Source organism: Chiloscyllium plagiosum, unplaced genomic scaffold (assembly GCF_037043375.1).
Source record: "Chiloscyllium plagiosum isolate Xiang-an unplaced genomic scaffold, Cpla_swu_hap1 HiC_scaffold_2, whole genome shotgun sequence".
In the NCBI taxonomy this organism is placed as follows: domain Eukaryota; kingdom Metazoa; phylum Chordata; class Chondrichthyes; order Orectolobiformes; family Hemiscylliidae; genus Chiloscyllium; species Chiloscyllium plagiosum.
In genome coordinates this window covers 100,257,365-100,271,306 of record NW_028270140.1, presented here as the reverse complement: position 1 = coordinate 100,271,306, position 13,942 = coordinate 100,257,365, and the positions used below count along the sequence as shown (strand labels likewise).

The window sequence follows — 13,942 nt, the reverse complement described above, 5'->3', positions numbered from 1 at the left end:
TAAGAGGGGTGGGGTTCAAGGGAGGAGGTGCAGGAAGTGGAGGAGATGCGCTGGAGGTCATCGTCGATCACATGGGAAAGGAAATTGTGATCTTGGAAGAAGGAGGCCATCTGGGATTTCCTAAGGTGGAATTGTTCATCCTGGGAACAGATGCGGCAGAGGTGGAGGAGCTGGGAATAAGGGATAATGTTTTTACAGGAGGTAGGGTGGGAGGAGGTGTCGTCTAGATAGCTGTGGGAGTCGGTGAGCTTGTAGTAGATGTCTGTGGTTAGTTGATCACCGAAGATAGGAGATGGAGAGGTCTAGGAAGGGGAAGGAGGTGTCCGAGATGTTCCAGGTGAACTTGAGGTCAGGGTGAAAGGTGTTAGTGAAGGTGATGAACTGTTCAACCTTCTCGTGTGAGCACCAAGTGTGCTTTCTGATTTGGAATCACTAAGTGGCGAGACGGATGCTAAGCTGCAGCATCCACAATGATGAGTTATTTAAGAAGAGTTGACTGTCACAGGCTGGATGTAAGTGGAAGGAGCGCAATAATTTTTTAAAAATGTCTACAAGAACATTGAGGGGAATCAAAGTGAATTCCTGAGAGTTGTGGTACACCATGGTTTTGAACCAGTCAACATGAAGGAATCACTGAGTAATTGTTGAGTGGAATTACAAGTCGAACAAAGGGCTCTGCTGAGATTTTCAACTTGAAAGTATAAGTGTTTACAAAATCTAGTCTTAGTCAGTAGTTCTTGAATTGTTTAACTTGTGCAAAGTAAAACCTTTTGTGTAAAACAGTAAATCTTGTGGCATAATTCTTTCAAAAATGTCAAAATGCTACCAATTTTGGGAATTTTAGCCACCACTACTTTGTGGATGACCTATAATATGATTAAGATGGCTATAACTCCAGTTGACACATTTAAGTGATCTTGACATGCTATATTTTACAGAATAAATTGTGTTTCATGTAAACATAGGAATAATGACTCACTGGTTTACTGTGTCTCACAATGCAGCCATTTACAGTTCTGACCTCTTCTTTCTCACCCCACACTAATAAAATCCTTGGCAGATTGATGAAATGAATACCCAATCTTCAATTAAACAAATTCCAGAGACTGAACTACTTCAGTAATCCCACTGTTCTCAGCAATTCATCCATTATCATCCACACAGGACATTTTTCCAACTCTCACTTTAAAGTAAAAAAGGTAATCTGCAATTCCCTCTGTATTCAGTACAGCAAAAAGAAGGATTCCCAACACCTAATTAACCCTTCACATAATATCCATCTGCTCTAACTCTTCCATCACAATCAAAATTATAAATAGATTGTCCAGTTCAACAGTATATAATTACTTCTTCATTTTATAAGCTGTAAACAATGTCTCTCTCAGTCTGTGTTTCTACAATCATACTTTCTCCAATTATTTTCTGATTGCAAAGATTGATTATCATTTTAGATGCTTTTCTCTGCACTTCCTCAATGATTTCTATCAGAACTGAACACAATGTTCTCAAATGTACCAAGATCTTCTACAGCTTGATGCAATGATGCAGCTTTCATTTTCACTGCCCTAACCTGAAATCTAAATTGCCTTTTCAATGGGCTCATCACACCTATTTGTGGACTTTCAGTGATTTATTAACCACAGTCCTTGGTTTCCTGCTTGCTCTTTAACTTCTTTGATGTTGCCATGATGTATAATGTTTTCACAACCAGCTCCATTTAGTCACATTAAGGGGCATTAACCAACGGGGGCTGTGAAGACATTAATCACAGTTGCTAGTTTCAACGTTTTGTCACTGAACTTGTCAAAATATTCAAAAAGTCATAATCAAAGTCTTTAGATCACTTGTGGAATTCAGAGAACAGAGATGTAAATTTTAATGAAACATTTCCAGATATAAACAAAGGGTAGATTTTCTGTTAGATAATTGGCCAGAATGCAGTGATTCTTCCTGCACTTTCAGAATGACTTTGCAAAAGTGACTAGCAGATTACAAGATGTCTGGTCATGGTGTGTTAAGTGGCAGTAATAAGACATTTATGTTAGTATGACAGTGAACGCAAGACATACCTATTTTCAATTTGCATCTATCCTTGGGTTTAAACATTGCCGTGCAAGAAGCTAGATGTATAGGGTAAATGTATTCCTGCAAGAGGCCAAGAAACAGGTTCAGGATAGTGGGATGGAATTTGCAGTTAGGTTATTTGAACTTTAAAGGCCAATAAAGCAGAGGGCATCAAGAAACACTTTTACACATGTATACCATAAGACCATTAGACATAGGAGTAGAAGCAAGGCCATTTGGCCCATCAGGTCCACTCTGTCATTTAATCATGGCTCATGAGCATTTCAATTCCACTTACCTGCACTCTCCCCGTAGCCCTTTATTCCTTGTGAGATCAAAAATTTATCAATCTTTGCCTTGAAGACACCCAATGTCCCGGCCTCCACTGTGCTCCATGGCAATGAATTCCACAGGCCCACCACACTCTGGCTGAAGAAATGTCTCCTCATTTCTGTTCTAAATTGATCCCCTCTAATTTTAAGGCTGTACTCACGGGTCCTAGTCCCCCTGCCTAATGGAAACAACTTCCCAGTATCCACCCTTTCTAAGCCAGGCATTATCTTGTAAGTTTCAATTAGATCTCCCCTCAACCTTCTAAACTCTAATGAATACAATCCCAGGATCCTCAGCCCTTCATCATATGTTAAGCCTACCATTCCATGGATCATCTGTGTGAATCTCTGCTGGACACGCACCAGTGCCAGTATGTCCTTCCTGAGGTGTGGACACAGTATTCTAAATGGGGGCCTAACCAGAGCTCTACAAAGTCTCAGAAGCACATCACTGCTTTTACATTCCAATCCTCTTGAGATAAATGACAACATTACTTTACTTTCTTAATCATGGACTCAACCTGCAAATTAACCTTTAGAGAATCCTGGACTAGCACTCCCAGATCTCTTTATACTTTGGCTTTATGAATTTTCTCACAGTTTAAAAAATAGTCTGTGCCTGTATTCTTTTTCCAAAGTGCAAGACCTTGTACTTGCTCACATTGAATTTCATCAGCCATTTTCTGGACCACTCTCCTAAACTGAATACATCTTTCTGCAACCTCCCCACCTCCTCGGTACTACCTGTCCAGCTAACTTCGTATCATCGATGAACTTTTCCAGAATGCCCCCAGTCCCTTCATCCAGACCATTAAAATATAAAGTGAACAGCTGCGGGACTCCACTTGTCACCGGCTGCCATTCTGAAAAAAAAAACTTTTATCCAAACTCTCTGCCTTCTGTCAGACAGCCAATCCCCAATTATGCCAGTAGCTCACCTTGAACACCATGGGCCCTAACCTTACTCAGCAGCCTCCCATGAGGCCTTTTGGAAGTCCAGATAGATAACATCTACTGGGTTTCCCTGGTCTAACCTATTTGTTACCTCTTCAAAGGATTCTGACAGGTTTGTCAGGCATGACCTCCCCATACTAAATCCATGTTGATTTGTTCTAATCAAACCCTGTACTTCCAAGAATTTAGAAATCTCATCCTTAGTGATGGATTCTAGAATTTTACCTACAACCGAGGTTATGCTAATTGGCCTATAATTTTCCATCTTTTGTCTTGATTCTGTTTTGAACAAGGGGGTTACAACAGCAATTTTCCAATCATGTTATACATGCTCATTAAAAAGTCAGCTCACCAGAATTAAGTTTCATTTCCCAGCTAAGCTCTCTACATGTGAGCAATTTATGCCTTCAGATTCCTGACTGCCTGACCTGAGATCTGCAGCAGGCAAGGTACTGTGCTTGTTGGACTTTGGAGTCAGTAACTACTGTTTTGTCATCTTTAGGGTGCATTTGTTAATGCTGTGTAATGAGATTGGGTGGCAATAGTCTAAGTTGCACAAGGCACATTAGATGTCTGAGGGGAGGAAACTAGAGTGCAATTGGCACATGTCAATAAGGCCGGCTAAGGGTGAAAGCATGTCTGGCTGGTGGAGGTTAGTAGACCAGCTGAGAATGGGAAGAGACATAATGTTTGGCCGCAGGCATCCACTCTGAGAGGCCCAGTGGTGATCCTGGCTTGCAGGAAATGAATGCCTACCTGGATGTCCTACAAATATGGTAGTAAGACATTTAACCTGTTCTGTCACAGGATTTATCCTTGTGCAAGCATAACAATAATTCCGCCATTCCTTTGGGTGAAATGTGCCATTTTCCTTGATAGGAATTTCAAAAGAAGTTCAAGAACTTTCACGTAGTCCTGTTATAGGAAATACATTATTCCCCATACCTGGAGACGGTTCAGAAAAGATTTACCAGGATTTTGCCAGGAATGGAGGGTTTGAGATATAAAAATAAACTGGAAAGACTGGGACGTTTTCCACTGGAGTGTCGGAGGTTGAGGGGTGACCTTATTGAGGTTTATAAAATCATGGGGGGTTATAGATAAGGTGAATGACAAGGGTCTTTTCCCTAGGGTGAGGGGAATTCAAAACTAGGGGGCATATTTTTAAAGTGAGAGGAGAAAGATTTAAAAAGGACATTACGGTCAACATTTTTGCACAGAGAGAGGTTTGTGTGTGGAAGGAGCAGAGAAAGTGGTGGATGCAGGTACAGTTACAACATTTGAAAGACATTTGGATAAGTTCACGAATAAGAAAGGTTTGGAGGGATATGGGCCAAGTTTAGTTTGGGAACATGGTCAGCATGGACTGGTTAGACAGAAGGGTTGTTTACATGCTATGTGTTATAGTAATAATCTTGTATAACATCTTTAAGATACAACTCAATGCACTTTATAAGAGCAATAGCAAACAAAATTTGATGGATCCACATAGGGAAATAAAAAGACAGGTAACTAAAAATTGGAGAAGAGGTATATTTCAAGAATGTGTTTTGAAGGAGAAATGACAGCAAGAGAGCTGATGTTGTAAATGCATGCACAGCCCTAACCCAGGAAATCTGCTGAAGTTGAGGAGGTAGTTATGTGATGGCCAGAACTCCTTCACTGCTGAAGACAATTTAGGATCTATTGTAGCAGAAAGGCTAAGCTAAGATAAACACAAAATTAGTTTGTATTTTTTGTTACAGAAAACACAACTTGTAGTTCAACAAATAGGTGTGATTTTCCATTTGTAATTGTGAACAACTTTGCATTTGATCCAGATTCTAATGTTAATAGTGTTCCACCATTTCCATCTCATCTTGATTGGGATTTGTCATGTTAATTATGACCATGAGTCATAATGCAAGATTTCTAATTGACCTGTGGCTAACATTTTGAGGTACACAAAGCAGGAAGTGTGCAATAAGTGATTGCCATAAATCCTCATCTACAAACATATGACCATATGAATTTGGAGAACGTTAGGCCTATTCAATAAGATCATGGCTGATCTGATTATGGCTACAGTTCTATTTTCCTGTAGAACGCGAAACTCTTTGACTCTGGTGTTAGTCATGAATCTATCTATTTTTGCTTTAAAAAACATTGTTAGTCACACTGCTTTTACTGCTCTGTGGAGAAGAGACTTCCACAGACTCTCAACCATCAGAGAGAAAAAATCATCCTCACTCCCATCTTAAATGAGAAATCCCTTGTTTTCAAGCAATGTATTCTATTCTAGTCTTTGCCATAAGGGGAAGCATTCTTTCAGTAGCCATCCTATCAACTCCCTTCCCACATAGCCACAGTGATCCATCTGCAGATGCAAAGTTTCACCTATGACACCACACCATGAGTGAAACACAATCTGTAGTGTAATGCCTGCATAGATCATTACATAATTTCAAAAAAAATTATGTACTTTGATTTTCTGAAAGGCTGAATGGCTTTATGCAATAAAATTTAAATTAAAGTGCTGTGGTAAGGTATGAACGTGCAGGTTTAAATGGTCATCAGAGAAAGATAACTGGTGGTGAGTTTAACCTGAGGGTCACCACACATCAGGTGAGGAGTGCGGTTGAAAATGCAGGAATTCATGGTGACCTATGCCAATGCGGGAATTGAACCCATGCTAATAGTGTCACTTTGCATCACAAACCAACCAATAGTCAACTGAGTTAATAACTGAGTATAAATGATCTATTAAAATACAAAAACAAATTCACTTTGCACTTTGAATGCTTCTGTCAGGCTTCTCTCAAATGTACTTTCATTTCTTCAGTCACTTTTAAATTTATTTATCACATATAGCTCACTGCTGTTGGGTGTGAATTAAAAGGCACATTCCAGTTTTGAGTATGATGACACAGTGCTCCATCAAGTGGCAGTGTTGGCCACAAACAGTCAATGCAGTATGTCCTTTCTTAAATAAGGAAAGCAAAACTGTACAAGTACTCTTGATGTGGCCAATACTCTGTACATCTATAGCAAAACATGCAATAATTTAATATTCTATTCCTTTTACAATAAATAAACACATTGTATTTGCCTTCATTATCAATAACTAGACCTACGTTCCAAATTTTCATATGCCAGGACATTCTTTGTGCCTCAGAATTCTGAAATCTCATTCCACTGAAACAATACATTGCTTTTCCATTTTTCCTGCTGAAGTAGCCATGTTTACATTTTACCACATTTTGTTTACTAACTTATCCATACCCTTTTTCAGATTCCTCACGTCTTCTTCACAACTTACTTTTCTGCCCATCTTGTGTCATCAACAAAATGACCAATCTTGCTTTCAGTCCTTTCATGACAGACCAGCATTTGCTATTGCGATACTGAATTTGTTACAGTCTAACAACCTTAGCATCATCCATTTGTCCAGCCCCCTGTTTCCTGTTATTAAACCAATTCTAATAACTTAACCATCCGCACCATGAGTTATAAAGGAGCGTTAGGAGTTTTTAAAAAAAATGAACATGAATTGTTCATAATAGACTGGGTTTTTACCCTTTTATTAAGTTGACAGTAAAATTTGTATTACGATTGAATATACCTAGGATTTTTGGATCATTTTAATAGTGCATGATAATAGTTAATTCTTTGTGTTTTGCTTTTGTGTAAGAATGACCATTACATTAGAGAGATAATGATTTCAGTTGCTGCAGCTCACAACTTAGATTAATTATTTAGCTTTTTTTCCAGTCTAATATCTATTAGTTTTTTAAACCAAGTGAAACTGACTTGAAGCTCTGATTTGGTTTTTCTCAGTTACCTGTGGCACATTCCATTGACGTACATGACCAGCAGTTGCAGCAATTATGGCCAACCCCAGTGTATCAAAACATGGTTCCTTAAGAGCAAAACAGGTGATTGTTTTTGACTTCAAGAAATAAAGCAAATGGTATATCTGCTGAGTAGTTTTGAATGGGTCTTTGGTAAGTTTTACTAGAGCTGTGGTTAGTCATCATATACAGGCTTTACACTGGAACATAAGACTGACCTGAAGCTATACTTTCAATTATCTGCAGAATTCTGGTCTTTGATGTTATTATTTGGAATTATACATTCTGATTCAATCTTCCTTCATTTACAACATTTGCTATATAATCCTGACAGTGTGAAGAATTACATTGACAACTAAATTTTGATTGTCACTTAGCTTTGCAGTTTGGAACACTTACATATACTGGAAGCTACATGTATTCATGCACAGGGCCCTGATCTTTGCAGAATGAATGTGACATGCACTACACGTATTTCAACTAAACAAAATGAGTGATAGCCATTTCATTTCTGATTTAAAATCTAAACAAAGCCTAACAGTTAACTGTCAATCATCTTTAACTGTTACATTTTCTAAGACAAAGCATCTATCGATCAGTGTATACTAACTAACCAACAATCACACCTTACGTATAAATGTTAGTTTCCATCTTCGTAGGTATACTTGTGAATTATCTCGATGAGTGCAAGATGAAAAACATTAACAAAATGTGTCTTTTTTCAGTAATACTCAAGCTCTGTACTAGCAACCAATGATTTTTTTTTGTTGCTAGTAATTGGTCTTTCTACTTATTCCATTGCTAAACAATCTGTAGTTCAACTCAAGTGTGTTTAAAATTGAATTAATTAGAACATTATGATATCAGTCATGTGTTGTTGATTTAAGTGGCATTTTATCCTAACTCCCTATTATTGTATCCCCCATATACACCCACTATTCCTGACATGTTATTTTCTGTTAGTGAAGACTGACTGACATGAATGTCCTCAGACACTTCTTATAATATTTATATTCAGATGGCAAGTAGATAACTAACAAGATATATACATTTGTGTTGATATTAACATTTAGTGGCAATTAGTGAAATCTTGATGGTACTTTGTTACATTCCTGAATAGCAATATGCAACTTTCTATTCTTATATTAGCGTGTTAGAATTGAACACCTCTACTGTGGAGATTTGCAGAATAAAAACATTAATTTCCCACCAGGAGAGAATAGGACTACAATAATGGGAAAGTCAAGAATGATTATTATAAAATTTCCTTGGACTATGTCAATACAAAATATGTACTGAATATAGTTTGTGCCAAATCTTTGTATTCTGATGGTGTACATTACTTGAGCTATGTTCAATATTGTAACATTGGTTTATATTCCTTCATTATAACATGCTCAAATGCCCCTCCCAGTGATCTGATTTGTACATTGGTATCCTTTTTGCTCCCCTTTTCTTTCCAATTTTAGTCTTCACAATCATCACCACCAAAAATATGCTTACTTATTGAAGTGCAAGTATCTTCCAGTTATGTAGTGCGCCTTCTCTGTGGTTACTAGGGAATTTAGCCACATGAATTATGTTTAATGCTGGTCTTGCCCTCATTTTATGTTCAAACATTTAACTTTCTACTCAAGATTGCTAGATAACATTCAGGGTTTCAAAATGCAATCGATTTTCCAATCTCTAAAATAAGGCACTGGGCTAATTATACCATCAAACAACATGGCTAAGAGTATGCCAAGTCTGTGTGATTCAGTCACTAAATACATTTAATGCACTGTCTGATGTGCAACTGTATATCATTAAAAGGTAGTCTGTTTGAGGTTTTAATGGCTTTTGTGCAGAACCATATGACCTTGTATGACTGAATTAATTTCATCAGGGAATATTATTGTGTCACTTATCCAATGTCCAATTTTAACAGTGATCTGACAGTTTCATAGAAATGTTTTTGCATTTTATTTTCTATTAGACGTTATTGACCTTAAAGAACCAAATGTGACCTGGGTGAAATTTAACGTGAATATGAGTGGGTATTACATCATACATTATGAAGGGGACATCTCGATGGAATTAAGTGGATTATTGCAAAATAACCATTTAGCTCTCAGTGACCAAGATCGAGCTGGCCTCATTAATAATGCATTTGTGCTTGCAAGGTAATCAGTTGTTTTAGCCTATTTTGTTTTTTGAATTTATTTATGTTTAGTACATTATAACAAGTATATCTTTGGTGCTGCTTCAAATAAATGTTAATCACCATTGTTGCTGTTTTAGTTCAGGTATGCTGAGAAATATATTGGTTATACTGTACTTTAACTCTAGAGGGATAGCATTTAAACTTGTACAGATTATTGCTTAGACCACTTCTGGTGTACTGTGAGCAATTCTCATCTTCATTTTATAAAAAGGATATAAAAGGCATTGGAGATGGTGCAAATACTGGTGACATTATTAGTAGTGGCACAGTGGTTAGCACTGCTGCCTCACAGAGCCAGAGACCCGGGTTCAATTCCCGCCTCAGGCGACTGTGTGGAGTTTGCACATTCTCCCCGTGTCTGCGTGGGTTTCCTCCGGGTGCTCTAGAGGGATAGCATTTAAACTTGTACAGATTATTGCTTAGACCATTTCTGGTGTACTGTGAACAATTCTCATCTTCATTTTATAAAAAGGATATAAAAGGCATTGGAGATGGTGCAAATACTGGTGACATTATTAGTAGTGGCACAGTGGTTAGCACTGCTGCCTCACAGAGCCAGAGACCCGGGTTCAGTTCCCGCCTCAGGCGACTGTGTGGAGTTTGCACATTCTCCCCGTGTCTGCGTGGGTTTCCTCCGGGTGCTCCGGTTTCCTCCAAAAATGTGTAGGTTAGGTGAATTGGCCTTGCTAAAATTGCCCGTAGTGTTAGGGGCAGGGGTAAATGTAGGGGAATGGGTCTGGGTGGGTTGCACTTTGGCGGGTTGGTGTGGACTTGTTGGGCCGAAGGGCCTGTTTCCACACTAAGTGATCTAATCTAGCTCATGGAGAGGTCGTACCTACCAGAGACAAATGTACAAGCAGGGTCTCTTTATTATGGAAAGTTGAGGGGTGAGGTCTTTAACATTATGGAGGAGTTTTTGAAACTAGACATAGATAAGGTGAGACCAGCAAGAAGGGCTATTAACATAAGATGGTGATTAACAAATCTTTTTTCTAGAATATGGTCAGAATGTGGAACTTGTTACCATAAGGAGCAGTCAAAGTGAAGACCTGTATTTTAGGGTAAGTTAAGGTAAACATAAGGAAAAGAAGAATATAAGGATGATGAGCTTGGATGAGATGAGGTTCCATGGAGCCCCTGCTGTTCTTTAGAGGCAGCTCCTCCTCAATCACAACATGTTCAAGGATACTACTGTGACATCCTGTAAGACCCCTTGAACACTGCATTCTCCACCCGTGATAGCAACAGTCCATATATTCTTTTTTTATATGAAAGTAGTGAAGTGTTGCTAAAACTGTACTAGCCAGACCACAGCTGGAATACTGCCAACAGTTTTGGGCTCCTTATCTTAGGAAAGATTAACTGGCAATGGAGACAGACCATATAAGGTTCTTAGGCTGATACTGGGTACAGAGATACTGTCTTAGAAGGAGTGCCTGGGCCTGTAAAATTTAGAAGTATGAGAGGCAACATATTGAAATATACAAGATTCTTAGTGCATTTGGCAAGGTAGGTGCAAAAAGGTGTTTCACTTTGTGGGAGAGTATAAGACTTGAGGGCATAATCTCAGATTAAGGGGTCACGCACTTAAAACAGAGATGAGGAGGAATTTCTTCTGAGGTTTGTGGATCTGTGGAATTCTTTCCAATAGAGGGCTAATGAGGCTACATTAATAAGTATACTTAAGGCTGAATTAGACAGATTTTTAATCAGAAAGAGAATCAAGGGTTACTGAGAATGAGTATAAGAGTGGAGCTGAGGATCGTCAGATCAGCTGTAATCTCATTGAATGATGAGAGTACTTGATGGGCTGAATGGCCTACTTCTCCTCCTATATCTTATAGCCTTATTGCAGTTTCAGTTTAAGATTCCACTGCACTACTGGAACATCAGATCGTTTCTGCTTTTGTCGAATTGAAGCTGAAACAATACCCATCAGAGGCTGCTGTAATTTTGGGTCGGCAGGTGTACGAGCAATGCAGTTGACCACTGTGTCCACACTGGGAAGGATGGTGCACAAAGCCATGTGCAGAGATGGGGTTAAACCCCTTCATACTCTTTGACAATATCCGCAGATTTGCCAGAACACCAAGGCTTTCTGAGTGTTTACCCATTACCTTTTTTTTTGTATGGGACTCTATCAAAGTTCTCAAAAGGTGGAAGTAAGCTGAAGGAGCAGAGATATTTGGTGTGTTCAGACCACTGTGGAGATCGTCTAGTGAACAATCTCCTCATATTTGTTTTCTTAGTGTTAGGCACTTCAGATTGAGCTTCAGGCTAAGCAGAAACATGAGATTTGCACGTAAATTTCTTTGCACTCTGCTTTCACTGCTGGTCATCCCCTGTAATATTCTTGCATCTTGGGTTCTAAGGGCAATTCAGATTCCCAAAGATTTAAAACATTTAGCGGTCAAGTAGCAACCAACTGATCATCATTTTTATTTATAAATGGAAAGGCTTATTTCTGTAAAGAACATTGTTTTAAAAATAGGATCAAGGGGTTCATAGCTTTTTACATTGAAACCCATATTAAAACAAGAAGTTATTCTAAACCTTTCTAAGCCACTGATTAGGTCTCAGTTAAGTAATAGTGTCCAATTCCAGGCATACCATTTTAGAAAGGGTGGCCTTTGAGAAGATGTAAAAGATATTTGCTAGAATTAAACCAATGTTGAGGGAAATGATCTTGAAGAGACTAGAGAAATTGGAATAAGACCAGAGGAAGTTAAGAGGGATTTAGTCGAGGTCTTCAAAATAGAGATTTTCATAGAGAAACAGTTTCTACTTGTGAATGTATCAGAACCAAATAACACAGAAATAAGATAACTAACAAAAAGAACAGGGAGGTGAGAAACAGATGACCAACTAGTATTGTCATTTGACTCATAATTTAGAGCCCCAGCTAATATTCTAAGGACCTAGGTTTGAATTCCATCATGGCAGATGATGGAATTTGAATTCAATTAAAATGTGGATTTAAGAGTCTGAGGAAACCATTACTGATTGTCAAGTAAAACTCATCTGGTTCACTAATGTCCTTTAGGGGAGGAAACTGCCGTTCTTACCATCTCTGGCTTAACATGATTTTAGACTCAGAGCAACGTGGTTGACTTTTAATTGTCCTCTCGATAGTTAGGGATGGGAAATAAATGCTGGTCCAGCCAGTGATGCCCACATCCCATGAATGAATTTAAAACAAAAGGATTGGTTTTGTTATAATTTGGAACTTGCTGTCCAGAAGACTAATTTATGCAGATTCAGAAGTAACTTTCAAAATGAAATTGCACGTAAACTTGAAAAAGACAGCTTTGCAAGGCTGTGAAAGAACAGGAAATAAGATTAATTGTATAGTTCTTCTGAAGAATCAACACAGGCAGAATGGACAGAATGGTCTCTCTCTCTCTGCTCTAATTCCAAAAACACTATACTGCCTGTGAATCATGCTTTACATGTCACATTGGAATCCAAGCAGGTATTCCTCAGTGGCAGAGTTGTGTGACGGACTGTGTTTTCTCTTACTGCCTGTAGTGCGGGGAAAGTCTCAATGCAACAGGCATTGTCCATGACCAAGTATATGAAAAATGAAAGCAGTAATGCACCAATAGCTGAAGCATTGTTTCAACTCCACAATATCTACTGGCTTGTACAAAAGAGGGGAATGCTGCAACTCACTGACCGGATGGAGGTAATTTTTTTTTATCCATAGTCTCTCGTATGTTTATCTGGAGCAGTATTGTGAAACTATTGTATTCCACCTATCACAAACTGTACCTTCATAAACTATAATCAAAGGCATTAAGTCATTATAATAAGATAATGGGAAGCATCAAAATGTAAATAACTTCATTATCTCAATTTTGTCATTTTGTGTAATGCTGTTTTTGCTTTCTTGCTTGTTTGTTTTAGAGCAGCAAGATCGGTATAGCCAGTATTTTGTCTTAGTCCCTCACTGCCAAAATTCCTACCTTCATATTAAATGTACCTGTTTACATTTTTCAATGTTTGAGGGGCTTTATATTTATCTCATAGAGTCATAGAGATGTACAGCATGGAAACAGACCCTTCAGTCCAACCCGTCCATGCTGACCAAATATCCCAACCCAATCTAGTCCCACCTGCCAGCACCTGGCCCATATCCCTCCAAACCCTTCCTATTCATATACCCATCCAAATGCCTTTTAAATGTTGCAATTGTACCAGACTGCACCACTTCCTCTGGCAGCTCATTCCATACACATAGCACCCTCTGTGTGAAAAAGTTGCCCCTTAGGTCTCTCTTATATCTTTCCCCTCTCACCCTAAACATATGCCCTCTAGTTCTGGACTCACCCACCCCAGGGAAAAGGCTTTGTTTATTTATCCTATCCATGCCCCTCATGATTTTGTGAACTTCTATAAGGTCACCCCTCAGCCTCCGACGCTCCAGGAAAAACAGCCGCAGCCTGTTCAGCCTCTCCCTTTAGCTGAAATCCTCCAACCCTGGCAACACCCTTGTAAATCTTTTCTGAATCCTTTCAAGTTTCACAACATCTTTCCAATAGGAAGGAGACCAGAATTGC

General features: G+C 38.7%; 1 protein-coding gene across 2 annotated transcripts in view; it reads left to right on the top strand.

Moving 5' to 3' along the window:
* Positions 1 to 13,942, top strand: part of LOC122559783 (leucyl-cystinyl aminopeptidase-like) — a 119,927-nt gene that overhangs the window by 90,950 nt on the left and 15,035 nt on the right. For both annotated transcript variants that reach the window (XM_087998988.1, XM_043709814.2), the window contains exons 11-13: positions 7,167 to 7,264; positions 9,156 to 9,342; positions 12,912 to 13,068. In XM_087998988.1, coding sequence (XP_087855114.1) covers positions 7,167 to 7,264; positions 9,156 to 9,342; positions 12,912 to 13,068 — 442 coding nt within the window. The remainder of the gene's footprint in view (positions 1 to 7,166; positions 7,265 to 9,155; positions 9,343 to 12,911; positions 13,069 to 13,942) is intronic.